The 20,318-nt window shown below is 39.0% G+C and overlaps 1 protein-coding gene across 25 annotated transcripts in view; it reads left to right on the top strand.

Annotated features, from left to right (window-relative positions):
- Zmynd11 (zinc finger MYND-type containing 11) overlaps nt 1–20,318 on the top strand; it is a 90,401-nt gene that overhangs the window by 40,346 nt on the left and 29,737 nt on the right. For 15 of the 25 annotated variants that reach the window (XM_076572897.1, XM_042278202.2, XM_006980175.4 and 12 more), the window contains exon 3: nt 12,212–12,371. In XM_076572897.1, coding sequence (XP_076429012.1) covers nt 12,212–12,371 — 160 coding nt within the window. Of the gene's footprint in view, nt 1–12,211; nt 12,372–19,929; nt 19,975–20,318 lie in introns of all 25 variants that reach the window. The other 10 variants (XM_076572901.1, XM_042278196.2, XM_076572899.1 and 7 more) reach the window with 1 other exon arrangement.

The following is a 20,318-nucleotide window of genomic DNA, read 5'->3' as shown; positions in this document are numbered from 1 at the left end:
AGACACAAAGGATGAAGAATCCTGTGACTAGAAGCAGTCACAGAAGTAAAACTTAGACTTTGAACCTCTGAACTGTGGCGGTTCCTAACTCATTGTTCCTGGGACTTCAAATGCTGTGGGCATTATATGCTGCAGGAAAAACAGGTGCACAGGTCACTTCGCTTTTCTCCAGACAGAGTACTCACATATGCTTTGGATTATTATAACACAGTATTAGAGGGGTATATTATTTCCAGTGGTTATTAGAGATAGTTTACACGTGTGTTGATGAAGTTAGTGTACATTATACTTGTCTTTCCTGCCTTTCTGGCTAGGCAGGATGCTTATAGTGGAACATTTACTTCCTACTGCCTGCTAGAGAGACAGTTGACGTAGTCACTGGCTAGGTTTCTCCCTTTCCTTGAGCACTTGGCTCTGCATTTCTACAGTTATTTGGATTGATGGAGCTCATTCCACTGAGTCCACAATTAATTACCTGTATTGCTTACTTTAGGGTCAAATCCTAGTTAGAAAGTGTGGCCTCTGACCTCTTGTGACATGTTTGGCATTGACATTTCTGAGTCTTCCTGAAGTTCTTGTCGCTACAGACATATGTAGACCTGAACTATAAGTCCTCCTTCCTTGTGCCTAGGCTTCCTATGAAGGTACAAGTAGATGCACATTGCATATTTACTAAGATTCTGTCACACCCAATTCCTAGGAATTATGTGAAATTTAGCCGTGTCTCTCTTTGTGAGATTTTATTCCCTCGGGATTATCAGAGAGGAGGAGAGTGAGCATTGCCTAAACAAGCTCTTTAGAAATGTTAGCTTTAAAAACTGCCATCTACCCCCACTGTTCTGCTCATTGGGTCTCGGGGTCCTTACAGTGTCTCTTCTGCATCCTCATCTTAGTTTCCGTTGACTCTTCTTATGTACCTGAGAGATTTGTAGACACACTTTATCACTGTTATAATTATGACTTGACTTCTCATTGGGCAGACTTATAGGAGTGATTCTGGATGCTGTGGTCCACAGTTGCTTCTTCCAGAGGACGGATTTTAGGGCTCTCATCTTGCCTTAGAAGCTTGTCTGTTTGCATAAATTTGACATTTCTTTGCACTTCTATGAATAAAAGACAAGGCACCTGAGAGCATAACTAACCACTAAGGAATAAAACAGCAGTATGGAGGATAGAGAAAGGTATGGTCCAGACGACAGCTTGCTCCTGTGGGTTAGGAGGTAGTGATGTATAACCCTGCAGACTTGGCTTGAGGGAAAGTTACAGAGAGAGTTTGGAAGGCCTTGAAAAAGCAGAGAGTCAAAATGTAGATTGTCTGGGTCATGTAAAACATCTGTAGATTTGAAGGGACATGGCTGAAAGGGTAAGGTTAGGAGTGTGTTTAACCTGCACCGAGGTGTTTAACCAGTAGCTAGAGAGGAATAGCAGGGGTTTTAAATACAGAGTTAAGATAAAGCACTCTCATTTCCCCCTTCCAAGCTAGGTTAAATGGTTCCCTATGTCTTAAGCATCTGCTTTTTTTGTGTGCTACTCTGGAGTTAGTTGCTTTGCATTTTCCTGCCTGTGTTGTAGTCCTCCTGCCTCTTGCGATCACTGGGTTAGTGCTACCTTTTCTGAGGTATCAATGTGCCTTATTCTTGCCAACTTTTCTCTCGTGGTCATGGAGTCCACATGGCCAGCACCTTGCTCATTTGCTATCTCTGCATGGCTCCCTATGTTGCCCCCTGCTGCCTCACTCCCACTGTACTCTAAAAGCCCTGGGCTCTCTGTAGGCCTGGCTGCCTCACACTGCTTGGGATGACACTCCCAGGCTCTCCTTTCTGTTCTCCTCCGCAGCCCCACACTTCTCAGTCACTTCTCTAGTTTTCATATATGATCGTATTCTTAAAATCCTCTTGATTCCAATTGTATATAAAATCCAAAGCCCTTCTCAGTTAGAGCCATCATGTCTTCTTTTATGTCCAACTCTTCCCACTTGGTGTTTCACCAGAGACTGTCCTGGGTTATGTGAGAATATCACAGATCCTGTATTTTGTATTTTTCCCCCATTCATGAACATGTGATGTTGTCATGTGCATCCTTTTAAGACCTGCTTCACGCAGTTTTGAAGATGTTGATTTTGATATAGTTAACTCTAACTCTTCTCTCTATTTTCATAGTAATATGCTTAAATTCATTTTTATCATTTGTTAAAGTTTCTTCGAAACTTTAAAAAATATTTGTGGACTGTGGGTATTTTAAGATTAGATTACTCATGCATGCCAGACAGTGGTGGCACATGCCTTTAATCTCACTCAGCACTTGGGTGGCAGAAGCAGGCGGATCTCTGTGAGTTCGAGGCCAGTCTGGTCTACTGAGTAAGTTCTGGGACAGCCAGGACTGTTTCACAGAGAAACCCCATCATGATTTACCTTGGGGATGGGAGCGGGGAGGGCCAGAGGATAAAGGAAATGCAATTAAGTTATGATACACAAAAAGGGAATTGTGACCATAGTCTTAATAAATGTCAATAAAGTTAAAACAGTACTAGTAAAAAATAAAGCTAACACTCAACATAGAAAAGAGAACTAGGCTAGAACAACTAGAACACCAACCAAATCTAGGAGTAATAGCAGAGCTGTACAGAGGGCAGTCATATATTTATATAGCAGGTTGTTATACTGAGCAGTATCATTAATCCATCCAGATTAGCAGATAATATTGAAGAAAGGATTCCAATTACAGAGACTATGTGTACTGTGACTCCATTCTGGAAGCATTCAAAACCAGGAACATTGAACACGCTTGTAAGGAACGTGTCCCAGTGCTAAAATGCATGTCTAGCATGTACCAGACTCTGGCTTGAATTCCGTGTGTGTGTGTGTGTGTGTGTGTGTGTGTGTGTGTGTGTGTGTGTGTGTGTGTGTGTTTTAAAACAACTTTTAAAAGGAAGTAAATAGGAAGGAAGAGTCTGTTTGGGAGCTAAGTGATGAAGAAAGGTAGGCAGAGTGGGCAGGTTCATGTCTCTGCCCCTCTTGTCCCTTGCTGTCTTGTCTTTATGTCCCCAGTAGGCTTGCTCGGAACAATGTTGACCCACTGCACTCTGCTCTAAGGATCCAGATCATTTAATATTAATTATCATTTATAGTTAGTTCTCTCTTTTCCACTGAAGACTTTTCTGTGCCAAATTAGCAAACTGAAGACAGTATCTCAGTTGCAAGGGAATTATGTCCTTTTAATGCTTTGCTTCTGAACATTCCTACCTCTTGTGGAAAGTACACTCTACTAAGATTTGGGAATAGAATTGTAGTAAATGAGATCAAGAGGAATTTATAGATAATTTAAACAGAAGGCCTAATTATTTTGCTTCTTTCTTTCACCAATAGGCTAGATAAGATATATGAATTTTCTGTGACTATTTTTTATAAATGAGATTAAAATTAAAATCATCTTTTTTGCAGCTTATCTTATGTATTTTTTAAAATTTTCATTTTCATTTATTCTTTCAAAATTTCATTCATGTATGCATATGTGCATTGCATTTTTATCATATTTTTTGTTTTCCTTTTGTTTATTTTTTTATTTTATAATTTAATTTAATTTTACATATCAGCCATGGATTCCCTTGTTCTCCCCCTTCCCACCCACCCCCAGCCCAACCCCCATTCCCATCTCCTCCGGGGCAAAGACTCCCCTGAGGATTGAGTTCAATCTGGTAGATTCAGTCCAGGCAGGTCCAGTCCCCTCCTCCCAGGCTGAGCCAAGTGTCCCTGCATAAGCCCCAGGTTCCAAACTGCCAGTTCATGCACTGAGAACAGGACCCAGTCCCACTGCCTGGATGCCTCCCAAACAGTTCAAGCCAATCAACTGTCTCACTTATCCAGAGGGCCTGATCCAGTTGGGGGCTCCTCAGCTATTGGTTCATAGTTCATGTGTTTCCATTCGTTTGGCTATTTGTCCCTGTGCTTTATCCAACCTTGGTCTCAACAATTCTCGCTCATACATACAAACCCTCCTCTTTCTCTTTCTCACCAATTGGACTCCTGGAGCTCCACCTGGGGCCTGGCCGTGGATCTCTGCATCCGGTTCCCTCAGTCATTGGATGGGATTTCAAGCACGACAATTAGGGTGTTTGGCCATCATATTACTAGAGTAGGTCAGTTCAGGCTATCTCTCGACCATTGCCAGTAGTCTATTGTGGGGGTATCTTTGTGGATTTCTGTGGGCCTCTCTAGCACTTTGCTTCTTCCTATTCTCATGTGGTCTTCATTTATCATGGTCTTTTATTCCTTGTTCTCCCTCTCTGTTCTTGATCCAGCTGGGATCTCTCGCTCCCCTAAGCTCTCTTTCCCTCGACCCTCGCCCTTCATTACCCCGCTCATGTCCAGGTTGTTCATGTAGATCTCAGCCATTTCTCTGTCAAACTATATGTGATTTTAAAAGATTATATTCTAATTTAAAATGAAAAAAATATACTTATTTTGTATATGTGTATGCAAGCATTGTGCATCCACATGCCATGTGAAGGTCATGTGAAGGTCAGAGGACAACTTGCGGGAGTTGATTCCAAGCCTCTTTGAGCAACCCAGTAGCAACCTGTGCCAGCTGGGCATGGGAGGCCCTGAGCTAAGTGTTGGTCCAGATTCCCCAGCATACACTTGGAATAAAGTGTTACGTGGTTACCAGAATGGTGACTATTCTCAGGTCTTAGAACCTATAACCAGTGTGGAGCTGTTCACAAGAAGTGAAAGGGCATGCAGCCATGAATTAGAGTTGTGATGGGCAGGAAGCCTTGCTGCACTTCCTGGCAGCCATTTTCCCCTGGGTGAAGCCATTGTTCTCATCTCTGGGCTCAGTTCTCAGTATTCATTTAGATGCGGTGCAGTTTCTGAAACTGACTTGTCATTGGGTTCATAGGTAAATGATAAGTCAGAAATGGTTTATACAAGTTCTAACTTTCCTAAAAGTGATAAGTATTTTCTGTACATTTAACTGTATATGTTTGTTTTTCTTGTGGGGATAGAGGGTCTTCAACATGCAGAATTGGTTCAGGGGAGAGGAAATTTCAGAATTTTACAGCTTATTTGAATGTCTCACAACAGCTGCAAAGTAGTATCCTGGGTCCCCAGACAGTGGGAGGAAGATTGCAGGAGTGGAAGTGAATAGGAAAGATGAAGAAATGTACTGAAAATGTTCAAAGAAATTAAATATGTCCTTTAAGTAATTAGACATTTCTACACTGATGACTTGTTATGCTGAGTAGAGGACTAGAAGGTGTCTGTGACTGTCCCTCCAGTGAACTCTGAAGGCCCGATGCTTTACACGATAGTTCCACTGTGGCAGCACCTCCTTGTGCATCACCTGGCTTCTCAGCTTGTCAAGGCAAGTTTACTGAGCATGCTCAAGCTAACAGTACTAGGACTAAGACATCACTCCTCTGTATAGGAACTGTTTTTGTTCTGTCCCAGTTCTTGCCATTTCCTTTACTTTTTGAGAGAAGTGGTAATCAGTCCTTGAGTTAGTGTTTTACAGAAAGGGAGGGAAGGGGTGAGCATAGAGAACTGGTAACCAAAGATGCTTCAATTACTGAGGAAAAAGTAAAACTCTTATGTATTTTAACCCATGCCCCAAAGCAGTCTGAGGACAAAGCAGCTCAGAAAACCCATTTTAAAGGTGAAAGTCCATGGATAAAAGTGTATCAAGGAATATAAGATGCAAAAATGTTCTTCTTAACAGTCTGGGACCAGAAAAAGGAAATCCTCAGGAAAATGTCCTCTATCTGGCATCATACAGCCACTGTGCAGTAGCCATCTTCAAGCATCTTGTGGCATGGTGGCTAGTTAAGAATTTCCTGAAAAAAAAAAATGTCGCCAGGCAATGGTGGCACATGCCTTTAATTCCAGCACTTGGGAGGTAGAAGCAGGTGAATTTCTATGAGTTTGAGGCCAGCTTGGTCTACAGAATGAGTTCCAGGACAGCCAGGGTATGTAGAAATCCTGTCTCGAAACCCAAAACCAAAAACCCCACAAAAATAAGGCTTTATTGCTACCTCAGATGTATAGTTTACGGAAGTCCTAAATGAGACAGCCAGGCTGAATGTATTGAAGACAAACCTGAGTAGAAAGGCCGTTGCTCAGTTTAGACCTAAACACTAGCCAAGTTTACATGGCATGTAAAGTCAAACCTGCTTCGCTAAGGGCAGTCTTTCTGATTGCCAGCATGATGGCACAGTGGAGAATTCCATGTGATCCCATGAAATGGCTCTGTTCAGAACACAGGTACACTAACTGCAAATAATAGTGCGTGCATTACCTTTAGACCACATATGTGTAAAAGAAAAGTTTCCTGTTCAAGTTGAGTTCCATCCCCAAGGACTCTCATTGTATGTGAAAGTATTTCACAGTCTCTAAATATTACAATCTGAACTATTTCTTGTCCTAAGCATTTTGTAAAGGGAGGTCAGCGCGTATGTGCTGGGGTTCTTAGGACTATGTAGGACACACTAGGTCTTTAGGATGTGCGTTGCTTCCCAGATTATACACTGCATTTTAACTGAGGTTATTGTTGTTCCCCCAACCCATGTTAAAATGGCTACTTTTGTGTAAATCTGTCTATTGGTAGTGTCACTTGTGGCTTTGTTCCATGCTTAGAAGGTATTCTCACAGCAGTATAAGAAAGTCTCCAGTGTTTCCCTTTGAATGCTTAGTGGTTTTGTTTTGACTGTTAAACTTGATCTGTTAGGATTTGCTTATGGGCACAGATGAACACAGGGCTTCTTCCTCCAACCCCATCCCAGCAGTCAGGTGTCCTCAGGCCATGCAGTGATAGCTGACCTTTCTACCAGTGATCTGAGTGCTCCTTTGCACAGCCTGCATTCTTGACATGCTATCTTTAGTATCTGTGGCTGTCAAAATTGTCCTGATTCAGACTTTTCTGTTTCTCTTAGTTCTTATTTTTGCTCGTCTGCCTGAGTGGTATTTCAGGTGCTTATCCACCAGCTACTACTCTTTTAACTCTCACTGTCTGGGACTCAGGTTTAGCTTACTGCTAGAGTGTGGGCTGGGCATGCACAAGGTACTTAGTCAGCCCTTAATACCTGATCTGTTGACTAACTAATGAAAACAAACACTTGATTGTGGTATATCAATTCTTCTATTTTTAATATTTTCATTTGTTTCTCAGAAGAATTTGTGAATGTACTTACAGTTTGTCAGCTGAATGTCTAGGTTCTAAAGATGTGGTTTGTGAATGAAGATTCTGTTGACCCTGGTTGGATTTGGGGGCCCTTTCAGCTGTGTTGTTCTCTCCTTTCAGTGTCTTGGAGGGTGGCAGCAGCAGCAGCAGCAGGAGATGGCTTGTATAGCCGGTCCCATTACAGAAGTACCTGCTTGTTCCTATGTACTGACGGGGCTGGGTGTTGAGTTTCATTTAGTCCCTTTCAACCTGGATTACATTTTTTAGGTTGTGTGTCTGTATCTATGTCTGGTGTAGGGATGCACACAAGAGCACAGGTGCCCATGGAGGCCAGAGAAGCCTCTGATTCCTGGAGCTATAGTTGCAGGTGGTTGTGAGCCAGCATGGGTTCTCCAAGAGAGCAGTGTGAGCTCTAAACCACTGTGCCATCGCTCTGGCCCCCTGAGGAACATTTTTAATGATTTCTTTTAATTTTAGTCTCAATAAATAAATTTTGTATTTATAGTTCTCAACATTAAATTTTCAGTGAACATTTGGTTACGGTGTTTGCTTTTGATATTTGAATTATATAAATGTGTTAACATTCACAAACAGATGTAATATTAGACTGTATATTCAAATATCTTTTGTTAAAATTGTGCATGAGCTTTCCTTTGGTATACTAGTTTTTATTTTGCATGTTGTTTTATAGGTTGTTTTTTTTTAATATTATATACTAGTACCCTTGCCTACCTTTATTATTTATGGGCTAGAAGAGAATCTGGTCACTCAAAGTATGGCAAAGTCAACTTCTGACCATGTCCCCAGTGGTGTTTTTTCTGTTTTTTTTTTTTTTCCCCCACTTTTTCTTTATATCTTTGGAAACTGGATATTTTAATTGATCAGATAACTACATTTTGGTCATTTAACATTTTCTTAGAAGACTATAGTATCTATAATTTGTGAAGACCTGAGAAAAGTAGCAGCTTAGGACTATGGGGATTTCCTTTTTGTGTGCCTGTGTCCTCTAGATAGGTCTGGTTTGCATGGTCCTTCACTGTGAATTCAACTAGCTAGTCATAAGTCTGTGTTTTTCCCCAAGAAAGAACTTCTAAGTTAACACTCTCAAGCTGTTCTTCTGACTCAGTGGCCTTAGCCTTGTCTGACTGAGATCTCTGTGATGTTCCTGTTTTACCATTGTCTGTTCCAGCTGCATGACTGACAAAGTGTGTCACCTTTGGAATCTACCTGGGCCGTCTCTGTACTCAGTCCTGTGCACCCCTTGCTCGTATTTAGTTTAGGTCCCAGATCAGTTAAGTCTCTAGATCCATGTTCTGTTTTCTGTAGATATTTCCCAGGTGTGAACTCAGAGAAGGGAACTAATGTCTCCAGCTCCCTATTTTTGCCAGCACTTCATTTATTCCTCACAGGTTCTGTATTATAACTGTCTAGGTCTTGATAGTTTCTAACGACTTTTTTCAGCGCAGTTGCTCTAGGTTCCAAATCCTGTACACTGAGACCCTGATCCTAGTCATGTTTATGTTTTTACATTATTGTTGTTTTTTTAATTGTCTATTAAATATTATTTAATATTACACTGTATGAATATTCTGTATTTAATTTTTAAAGTATTTTATCCTTTGACAATTTCATGTATTGTATTTTGATCATATTCCCTGCCCCCTTCTCCTCCCAGATCTCCTGCAGTGTGTTTTGCACGTTCATTTTCAGTTTTTCTGCAGTGCTTGTTTTTCATCTTGTCACATTGGATGTGCTTTCCATTTTTATTGATTCTTTTGTTTTTGTGTTTCACTATTTATGGTGTTTTGTGCGATAATTAAGAGACTTTTTTTGTTCTAAGTTATTTATAAATTTAAATAATCTCTAAAGTAGCCTTTAAAAGTTGTTGACTGAGAACGTGTCAGAATTAGTGTGCTTGGACTTCATCTTCCTCCCTGACATATTCCTATTTGTTAATTACAGAGTCTCCATTGTCAGAGTTAATGTTCTGTTCTGTTCTCTAATCATAATCTCCATGTTTCTTTCTGTCTTAGTCCTTCAGTTAATTTTATGACAGAAAAAGGAAATCAGTAAAAGTTAGCTGCCTCCCAAACAGAAAGTCGCCATCTTCCCCATGCTGAAAATGCAGGGCTTGGCAGAACATCTTTTGCTGGGCTCATCAGGCTTTCCCAGAAGAAAAGGACAAAAATTAATCTTTTGAATCAAGAAGGTCCTTAAATGCTGGGTTTTGGTATTTTTCCATTTTCAAAATCATGATAAAATTTCTTTTTCTTTTCCTTTTTTTATTTTATTTTATTTTTTTTTATTCGAGACAGGGTTTCTCTGTGTAGCTTTGGAGCCTGTCCTGGAACTTGCTTTGTAGAACAGACTGGCCGTGAATTCACAGAGATCCGCCTGCCTCTGCCTCCCGAGTGCTGGGATTGAAGAAGTGCGCCACCACTGCCTGGCTGATAAAATTTATTATGTCTTGTTTATTTTCTCTTATTTTATTTTACTTATTTCTTAAGATGTTGTATTACTTTCTTTTTTTACATGGGATATTCATGGGAAGATGCTGAGGCCATTCTGATTTGTCTCATAATTTGATTTTTTTTTTGTTGTTTTGAGGCAGAGTCTCACTTTGTACCTTAGGCTAATCTCATACTTGATGTGGAGGCTTTCTAGTCCAACCTGCCCTTGAGCTCAAACTCTTGATGCCCCCTGAGTGCTGGGATTATAGGACAGCATCCACATGTGCTCTGTTTTTATCTAGATTGGCAAAGGGCTCTTTTTTTAAATGAATAAAAATAGAAGAAATATATAGCATTTTGTTTGTAATAAAACCAATAATAAAGATTAAACCAAATGAAGTACAGATGGACATAAGCAAATAGTGAAATGGGAGTACGTGTAGCTGGTGAACATAGCATAGGAACTACTATTATTTTCTGTGGTTCAGGGAAGGTTTGTAATGTTTCACCTTTTTACCTTTTATTTTTAAAATACCATAAATGTGTAAATCAGTTAGCACTAGTGTGTGCTGTGGGCCGCAGAAATATGAAGTAGGAATTCCACTGACTGTGGCAAAGCTATTACCTGAAAGGGTCAAGGACTCTTCCAGAGGGAAGCCAAGACTCAAGAAGTACTGGTGACACTGGCTTGCTGTTTCCTGCAGTGAATTTCTTGTGTGCTATTGGAGCCTCCCATTTGATTCTTTCCCCAAGAACTTCTAACAATGTGCTTGATCATTTACTGGGCACAACTTCCCTTATATTATTGGGGTATTTTGGATAACATTCCCCAGCTGTGTTTATTATTCACTAGCAAACATCTGGCCAGGGCCATTCTCTGGACAAAAGTATTTCATCTGAGACACTTCTCCTACATCCAAGGACAAACTGCAGATAGATAAGCATTAGCTCATCTTGCCTACAGATAAGAGAAAATAACCACTGACAATTAAATTCTTAACTCCTTACCTTCACCCCAGTTTATTAACACAAGACCCTAATTTAAGAGATTTACCACTTACTGTCCTGAGATGGTGTTTTGGACATCTGCTAGTTACTGAGATAAGGTAATTATTTTCACTGATCCAAGGAGACTACAACAAGGTCAGGTAGATGATAGGTGCCAAGCTTCGTTTCTTGTGCAAATCAAGCTTTAATCTTCCCTCTTTTATCTCAGCCCAGGTGTTATTCCTAGTTCTAAAGATTCCCCCATTAGCAATTAACTCAGAGCAAAAGTGCTTTTATTAACCAAATACTACACATTGTGACACAGGTTCCTAGCAACTGAGTAAACTTCCCCTACCCTACTAGAAAGTGGTGCAGCCAGAGAATTGCTGATTGTATGTGTATATAAACTGGAAGCTTCAGAGACTTGGGGGAGAATAAAGATGGGGAGAACAAAGATGGAAAGAATCTAATATCCCTCAGATTAATTCTCAGCCGCTGATAGCATCTATTTGGGACTCTGGGAGAAATCTCCACCAGCAGGTACTAGTGGGGGCTTCGATAAGTGTGTACATTGCATTTCTGGTGATGGTGTGTGTCCATGTTCTTTGTCTAACAACCATTCATATAATTTCACATACTCACTAGCACCATTTCCTGAGTTTTGAGTACAAGTTCTTTTGAAAAGTATTAAAAGTATTGTAAAGTCTTTGATGGAGGATTATGAGATCCTGTCTTTAGAGTGCAGAGTAAAGGCAATAATGCAAAAATTAAATTGCTTGTTTGACGCAAGTCTGCCCAGTGATTTTTATTGTTAGTTGGGACTGTTTTGAGCCACTGTTGGTCCAAACATACAGGTTTAAAATAGCACCATATGCTCCTTAGCAAGCCTATCTAAACGGACCAGTGGATTGTTACATTACCCCATCTTGGGTGAAGCTGATCTGATCTTTTCCTCTAGTTCCTTTACTTTATAATTGTGTTTGTAGCTTTAAAAAAAGTACTTATACCTTTAAAAAATGTTTATGTCTTTGAAAATGTTTAAATTGTGATGTAATTCAGAACATTACAAATGGCTAAAAACAAAATGTTAAAATGTTGCAACCTAAAACAACTCATGTCACAAGTTTTTTATTAGGGTGATGTGCTTTTGATTTAACTTGGGACACTTTTAGAAGGAAACTTTGTGTTTGTAATAATCTTTGAAGACCTTGGAAATAAAATCTTTGCCTAATTCATCATTTTCCATGAAAAAAAAAATAGCATAATAGAGTTGAGGGATACTTTTCTTCCTTCCTTCCTTCCTTCCTTCCTTCCTTCCTTCCTTCCTTCCTTCCTTCCTTCCTTCCTTCCTTCCTCCCTCCCTCCCTCCCTCCCTCGCTCCCTCCCTCCCTTACTTCCTCTCTTCTCTTTCTCCCTATCTCCCTCCCTTCCCTGCTCCTTCCCCTCCTTCCCCCCATTCTTCTCTACTTCCCTTCCTTTGTTCCTTCCATAAATATATGTCATAATAAAATAGGAACTAATGGCCCTTCCTTTTCTTGTTTTTACTCCTTTTTAGTTGGCATCACCGGAAATTTCTAACTTTGTGTTTCCTCTGTGTTCAGGTATATGTCCCGAGTCCACGGTATGCATCCCAAAGAGACCACCCGTCAGCTGAGCTTAGCTGTGAAAGATGGTCTTATTGTCGAAACTCTAACAGTGGGCTGCAAAGGCTCAAAAGCTGGTATTGAGCAAGAAGGATATTGGTTACCAGGTGATGAGATTGTAAGTATATTTAATTTGATAAATTCAGAAATTTGGACTTTTGGACTTATTAATATAAGCTATAGAAATCCATTGTCAGAAATTTAACAATTCTTAACATTTTTATTAACACTAAAGCTCTGTATTGATAGCTTCCTTGTGATTCCTTAGGAAAAAACTAACTTTTACAAAAATCCTGCTCTTCTGTCTATTATCTTGCATCTAAAAAATAAAACTAAATGTGCATATAAATCATGGTACTTTTGGTGCTTTCTTGAACTAATATTAGTTTAAAACATGTTTCAGTGCAGGACAGTGTTTATACTGCCTAGAGAGATGGAAAGGGACACATTGCTTATTTAGGAATGCTCACTTGGATGGCATCAAATCCCAGTCCAGGCTTACGGCAGAGTTTTCATGCACAATACAAAGGTCCCAGATGTTAGCATGACTGGCCCTGGTCCACACTGACCAGTGACTACTGGCAGGCTTCTGGTCCTAAGCATAAGTCAATCAGGATGGATATAAAGTTACTTCTTTTGTACCTTCATTTAGCTCCAGCTATGACATCTCTTATGGGAGGGTGCTTTGTATGATTGTATCCTTTCAGGACATGGCTTTATGCTGAGAAGCACATAGAGAAGTCCTTTCTTCTTGCATAAAGATTGATTTCATGTGTGGTATTTCTATCTCCCCATCATATTTTTTGATATTTAACCAACTAATTGGAAATGTCATAGTTATAATAAACATCATTTCAGATAATAGGTTTTAAATGTACATTTTGGGAGATTTAATAATTCTCTAAAATCTAAAATTTTGAAAATTTCATAAAATCTTAAAAACTGGTTCATTGTGGGAAAATTTCCTGAAAGTTTTTGTTTCATTTCATTTTTCTGATGATATGACAGACAAACCCATGGGCTCAGTGAGGCCAAGAGTCTCTGATAATTCTAAATGTAGGAAGCTGACCAGGCCTGACAGTTTTATCCATTTTATTTATGTGTCAAAGCCTCAGAAAACCTGGGGGTCACGGCGGCAGCGTTACTTGTATCAGTGTAATTAGTTTGTTCACCGGAACTGTTCCTGAGAAGAAGTGTAACTGTTGCCACCAGAGCAGTTTCCTTTGGAGTCCCTGCTGCATCTGGAAGCTTCCTTGGTGCAATAGCCAAGATGGCATGAGCCAAGACAGAGCAAAGGTAGAAACTGAGAGTCCAGTGACTCAGGACAGTCCAGATAAGATCGTGTATTGTGTCCCAAGCACGTGGACACTTAGAAATTCAGAAGACACAGAGAAGGTGTGTGATGGGAGTGTAACTGATGACTGGAGCTGCTGACACGCAGGACTTGGAGTTGTGGGTCATGGGCACATTCCTTTGGGTTTGTTTGCTCCTTTAAAATTTGTGGTTATATATAAATATATATATACTTTGTTCTTCCTTACACTGAAATTTCTTTAATTCATCAGGCAGCTAACTAGCTTATTAGATGTTTCCTACAGTATTAGACTTTACATTTCTTTTTATTTGTACATGTTTTTTGCATGTATTTATAGTCTTCTTTCCATCTCTTTTTTACTAAATGAAATCTTAAAGTATATTAAACAGCAACTATACAGGCTTAATGCTAATTAGTCCTTATTCACAGCCATTTTATACTAAATATGCACATGTAATATAACTGAGTATGTCAAACTTCTGCTTACATTATAAAATATATAACCATAAAGACTCAAGGATAAAGTAGTAGATGGAATGAGATAATGTCCATCTTAAGCATTCCTTGCTTACATGTCTGGAATTGTTTAAACATCATTGATTCAGTCCTCAGCTGTAATGTGGGCATATTAATATTTATTTCATTTAATCAAAGATTAAGAGACATCATGACTAAGACAAGGCTTTCTTATGAAAGAAAGTATTTAATTGGAGGCTTGTTTATAGTTTCAGAGGGTTAGTCCATTATCATCATGGCAGGGAGCGTGGTGTCAGGCAGGCAAGCAAGGGGCTGAGAGCTACATCCTGACCCACAGGCAGACAGGCAGACAAAGAAAGACACTGGACCTAGTGGGGGCTTTGGTAACTTCAAAGCCCACCCCCAGTGACACTTCAAACAAGGCAACACCTTCCTATCCTTCCTAAACAGTTCACCAACTGGGAACCAAGCGTGCAAATATATGAGCCTGTGGTGGCCATTCTCATTCAAACCATCACAAGGATTAAATGAAAATATGTTCATTCAGCAGTGAATATATACACAAATATATTCAAAGCAAGTGTTTTGACCAGTAAATAAGTATACTTAGTAATGACCTCTTGTGCAGAAAGGTAATAAAGTTAATAATTATATGGTGTATATTTCAAAACAGCTAAGAAATGGACTTTAAATGGATATGTTAATTAGCCTGATGTGGTCATTCCACTGTGTGTGTGTGTGTGTGTGTGTGTGTGTGTGTGTGTGTGTGTGTGTGAATGTATGTATGTATGTATCAAGGCATCACACTTACCCTAGAAAGATGTAGTTATTACTTAAAAATTAAATGTTTAAAATGATTAAAATAAGTGTCTGTAGACAGTATAGTAAAAGCATCAGTTTTTTTTTAACTAGCTATAAGCAGTTTTTTTATACTATTTACTATGTAACCAGTATTCTCCAATTTAAATACTGTGAAAAGCTTGCCCTTGAAAAGGTAGCTCTTGTTGAAGGTATAAAACAATGAAGCTGGCTGACGAAATGAGTATCTTACTACCTGGGCTGATAACACCCCCTGACTAGGCAGTGAGTGTCCTCATGCCCTATGATACCCCACAAGCTCATGTGATTAACTGTGTCACCTATATCACAGTAGGAGATTCTGCACTGCCCAGGCTTTGTGTATTTTTTAATTAACTCTGTCATCTGTGCAGGAGGCAGGTCTAAGCTGTGAACTGACAGGTTATTAAATGCCCTCCACACCACAGACACTATGTATGTTATTTAAAAGTTCTCTCCTGAATAAAAAGTATACCTCAAGAATGTTTGATGGAAGGAAGGGTCACCTTTTCTAATTTACATGAAGTTCTGTGGGCCAGGGCATTTGGGGCTTTATAGTCTCACCACTTTGTGGTTTCAGTTGCTTTGGTGCCTTACAACCTTGAGTTTTAGAGTGCAGTATGTATGTTGAACACATTGTTCAGGTTACGATAGGCTTTAGTAAGGGGGTTCTGTTATTGAAGAATAGGTGCTGATGCTCTTCTTCTTATTCCTCTGAAGAGAGAAGCTGTAGTATTGGAAGTGGGTAAACAGGATTAATTCTTGAGGCTTACAGGCTTTGTCTCCTGCGTTACTTTAAGTAGCAGAAGTTGGACAATACTTGTCTTTACTCCCATCAATGTGTGGATAAAGAGAAGCCAATTAGTATAGTTTTCCTTTCTCCCACACAGCTATGGTAAAAGGAGCTTAAAAGTCAGTTTGTTGGTATTACATTGTTAATATACTCCTACTACCTCTTTTTCTCTAATGGTCAATTTTAGAACTTGAACCAATCAAAAAACATGCATCTCTGGACCATGATTTTTATTAAGTACAGCAATCATGTCCTAAAAGCTCCCTGTACTATATGAAACTATATCTGTCTTTGAGGAAGCCAGTATATTATAATACAAAGGCAGAGGCCCTGTGTTACTGAAATTCCTCCTTCTAGCATATTCTCAACTGTTTTTCATTTGTGATCTCATACACAATTTGCAGCTCCCTGTGTAAGCCCAATTCTGTTGGCAAAACTATGTTGAAAATGATTAGTGTCTAAGTATCTTCATGTTGATTCCTACAGTGTATATGAGATGGTGGAATAAAACAGCAACCATTCACAACAAGACTACTCCTATTTCTAAATGGTCTGCTTACACAGTAGTCCATCAATAAGTATACACATCAATCTGTTTTGTAAATGACATATCCACGGTACTTGAAAAACACACAGGAATTTTTGTGGTCATCTGAAAACTCCTAGACTGGTAATAACATTACATTAACTGATAGGGTCTGAGTAGTTCTTATAAACATGGTTTTCTTAGCTTTTGAAGTTCTGTTGGTGAGAAGACATGGAGTGCCTTTTGCTGTCTGAACATTTAATATTTTGTCATGTCAACACCTTTTCTCTTTTGAGTTTTTAAAGCTAGCAGAGTGCGCCTTTTTTTTTTTTTTTTTGGCATTCTATGCAAGACTGGTCCAGTATTGCAAAATAATTAATGAATGCATACATATACATGCACACACATGTTGAATGTATACATGCCATACATGCATGCATATGTGCTCATGTTCATAGAATGCTTTATCATCTGCTTACTCTAAAGTACACATGATGGGAGACCATGTTTCCAATATTACATCCCCTTTATTCTTAAATTTTGAGAACTATATTTCTTGGGCAGAGTTTTACCACTTGCTAGAGGACTGAAGTTTAGGATTTACGAGTTGTCTTTGTAATCAATAAGTTAATGTTTTACAAATTAGCCTTTGGTTTATAAAGTACTCAGCAAGGGTAGGAAGGTGTTTCCAAAATACTTATTTTAACATAGGAAGCAGGTAACCTTGAGTTTTGGATCATTTGCAGATAAAATATATACAAATGTATCTTGAAACCAGGTGATTATTATGAACTGTTGGTGAGTTCCAACTTTATTGACAGTTCCCAGGACAAGGCCACACTTTTATTTGTAAGTGATTTTGATCTGACAGTAAAGAATTGGTTGCTAGTGTTGACTGTGGCTTAAAAATCTTTTATAAAAATGATGTTGCTTGTAAAACTCCTTTCTCCGTCTATGGACCTGCTGGATTTGGACTCAGGACCTCATTTCTTTCATAGTTCATGGCAGTGTAGGGATCAGGTATCTGCTGAGAGCCACAGATTGTAGTTTTATGCAGAATCCTCTGCTCTCTTGTTTTCCTGCAGTGAGTCCAGACTAAGTGCTGCACTTTCAAGTGAATCATTCCTAACATCAGGACTTCAAGCTGCTCTCGGGCCTGAGAGCATCATTCTAAATGAAAGGGGGCATTCTACATTTTTCTCTCTATATTTTTCACTTCTTAATTGTCTTAGGATTTTGATAATTTTTAAAAGCATAATTAATGGAAATACGTATTTTGTGGTTTCCTAAAGAGATGAGCATATTATCTTAGCAATGAATGGGCTGAAATCCCACCCCCAGTGGGGCAAGATGAACACTTTGAGGGAGTGCCATCATCTGTTACTTCCAACTCAAATGCCAGCTTGTAAGAAGGGTTGATTTATATTTATCTTGAAATTTAGCTAAGTTCATGCCTTTTAGGTAAAACATTGGATTAGAATTGATGGCCTTGTTCCTCACAGACCTTATAGCCTGAAGCCACAGCAAGAGGGGGCTTCCCTGGCTTCATTCTTGAGGAAACATGTTGAGAGGCTGCTGAATTCAACCTAACTAGACATTCCAGTACATTGCAAATATAAAGCATGTAAATTTAAGAATTAATTTTAAAAACAATTTAGATTTTTGCCCTTTTTTGTTATAGTTATATTTGTCATTAGACTTTTGTTTCTTTTTTCTTTTGTGGGGGAGGAGGGGTTTGACACAGAGTTTCTCTATGTAGTCTTGGCTGTCCTGGAACTATGGAAGTAGCTCTATAGACCAGGCTGGCCTCGAACTCACAGAGATCCACCTGTCTATGCTTCCTGAGTACTGGATTAAAGGCGTGCGCCACCACTGCCTGTCTCGTTCGTTGTTTTAAATACCCTAAACACAAATTTCAATGTATGTTGATGCTGTTTGTGTTTAAAAATTGAAATGTTTTTATTATCTTTATGTCATTTATGTATGTATATTGTATATTTTTTTCTTTGAATATTCATTCCCAACCTTGGTTACAAAAAGAAATAAACAGTCCTTTATTTATTAACTAGTAAGTAAATGCTGGCGATTGTTAGTTAACTAGAAACCAGTTACACTAGAGTATTCTGTGATTTTAAGCCGTGATTTACTGAGAAGTGACTCCATTAAGAGTCTATTTGCCCTGTGGCTGATATGCAGAACTGAATGGTATTGTAAAATAAAATAAAAGGGAGAAAATAATTCATACTATGCACTCTCTTAGAATAAAATCACAAGATCTCAGTCTCATCAAAGCAACAAATGCGTAGGGATTGGTACAGCCATTGTTGCTTTGGGGAGGCTTCCTATCATTAAAAAAAAAAAAGAGTCTGTTTGCTCAGCATTTTGGGTGGGTCTATCCTTCTCCTCGTGTGTTGGTGGACTGTGTGTGTGAGTTCCTGCTGTTTGGCCCTTTTCTCCTTCTGAAGTCTGTTTCACTGAGCAGTATTGTAACTTATTTTCTATACTTAAAATCACTAAACATATGTAACCATCATATCCTCCCATGTAAATGATTAGCTGAATTTGTTAACAGAATTAAATTAAACCTAGAATGGTAGAGGACTCACTTTACATTGTATCTGCATTAAAGCACACTGTCATACACATGCTTAGTAGTGTAATGTGTGTCTGCTCATGAAGACATAGGGAATTCAAAAGATAAAATTGCTTTTTGATTATTGAAGAGCCTTAATCAGAATTTGGAATACCTTTTTTCCAACAGTTCTTCAAATACCTCCCTTGGTACATGGCCAAACATCTTTCTGAGCTTCCTTTTTATCCCTGAATCGGAGCTAATTATATTTTCTGTTCTACCTTGCTCAGAGAAATGTTGTGAAAATCAGATATGATAATGAGTTCTGAAGTGCTTGGAGAGAAATATACTCATGTGATTAGAAGCATGTTATTCATTTGTGGCGGCTTTGTTCCTGTTTTGTGCAATACATAGATAATAACACTGGCTGACATCTCCTGAGTGATCAGGCTGTGCCAGACACTCCTCTGTGCACTGTATACATATGAACTCATTTGATTCTTACCACCCACAGGAAACAGGTACTCTCATTCTGTTCATTTTACAGATAGAAAATGACATATAGAGAAGCTAAGCATTCTGCCCAAGACTATATGGCCATGAGTGTCAGGGCCAGGATTTGAACCAACCTGGTTCCAGTGTGCTAACTGAATGTGTATCAGGCTGCTGCTGGTGTTTGCTCCTAGGATCTGAGGGCAGCCTGTATAGATTTCATGCTATGGTGAGAGATTGAGTTTACCACTCTCACATTCATTATTCTGATTTTTAAACAGTCCAGTGTAATCAATCCAGTTTCAGACCAATCAGACATGCATTCCTGGTAGTGTACAGGTATGGGTGGCACAGACTTTATTTGCTAGTAAGATGTTTTCCTGATGTGACTGTACATTTCATGGCACATGAATTCCCGAGAGATTTCTCATTGTCTATCCATAACCTCCTTCTACAGTCAGTGACAACTCTTAAGTTTGCATGCTACTATCTTTTCATTAATGATGAGCTCATTGATAGACTTTTGTTAATATTGTCAGCCAAGTAGTATGAATTGTACTTCAAGTAATAAACCATGTGTGAAATCCCTTTAGCCCTGTATATTATCTGATATGAGCAAAATTGTGATAGAGAGACCAAGATTATCTTGTTTTTATTTTGAAAGGCCTACAGTATGCAGCCTTTCTCCAGGACAGCAGCCCCAGACAAGGTGAACTAATTTTGCACTATGTTATTTTACTTTAATTCTGCTTTTTTTTTTTTTTTTTTTGTAATGGAGTTCTAGCTTGTTAGCTCAGTTAACTCTTTCTAGACTTGTTTGTGAAAATTGTAAAGTCTTGACACTGCTTCCAGTTTTGAACTTTGTGTTAGTGGGTTTGCTTTTTAAAGCATTCTTGTTCTGAAAAAGCATTTTACACATGCTGCTAACTAGGCCGTATCTAGAGCAGCTGATGACTTCTGGTGACATCCAGTGCAAATGTAAACTTGGCTTATTGGCGTAGTGACAGATGTGTGTCAGCCTCACTATTTAATTTCTGTTCACTAAAGACAAAC

This window comes from Peromyscus maniculatus, chromosome 5 (genome assembly GCF_049852395.1).
Source record: "Peromyscus maniculatus bairdii isolate BWxNUB_F1_BW_parent chromosome 5, HU_Pman_BW_mat_3.1, whole genome shotgun sequence".
Classification (NCBI taxonomy): Eukaryota; Metazoa; Chordata; class Mammalia; order Rodentia; family Cricetidae; genus Peromyscus; species Peromyscus maniculatus.
The sequence above is the reverse complement of the archived record's forward strand: the minus strand, read 5'-3'. Positions and strand labels throughout refer to the sequence as shown.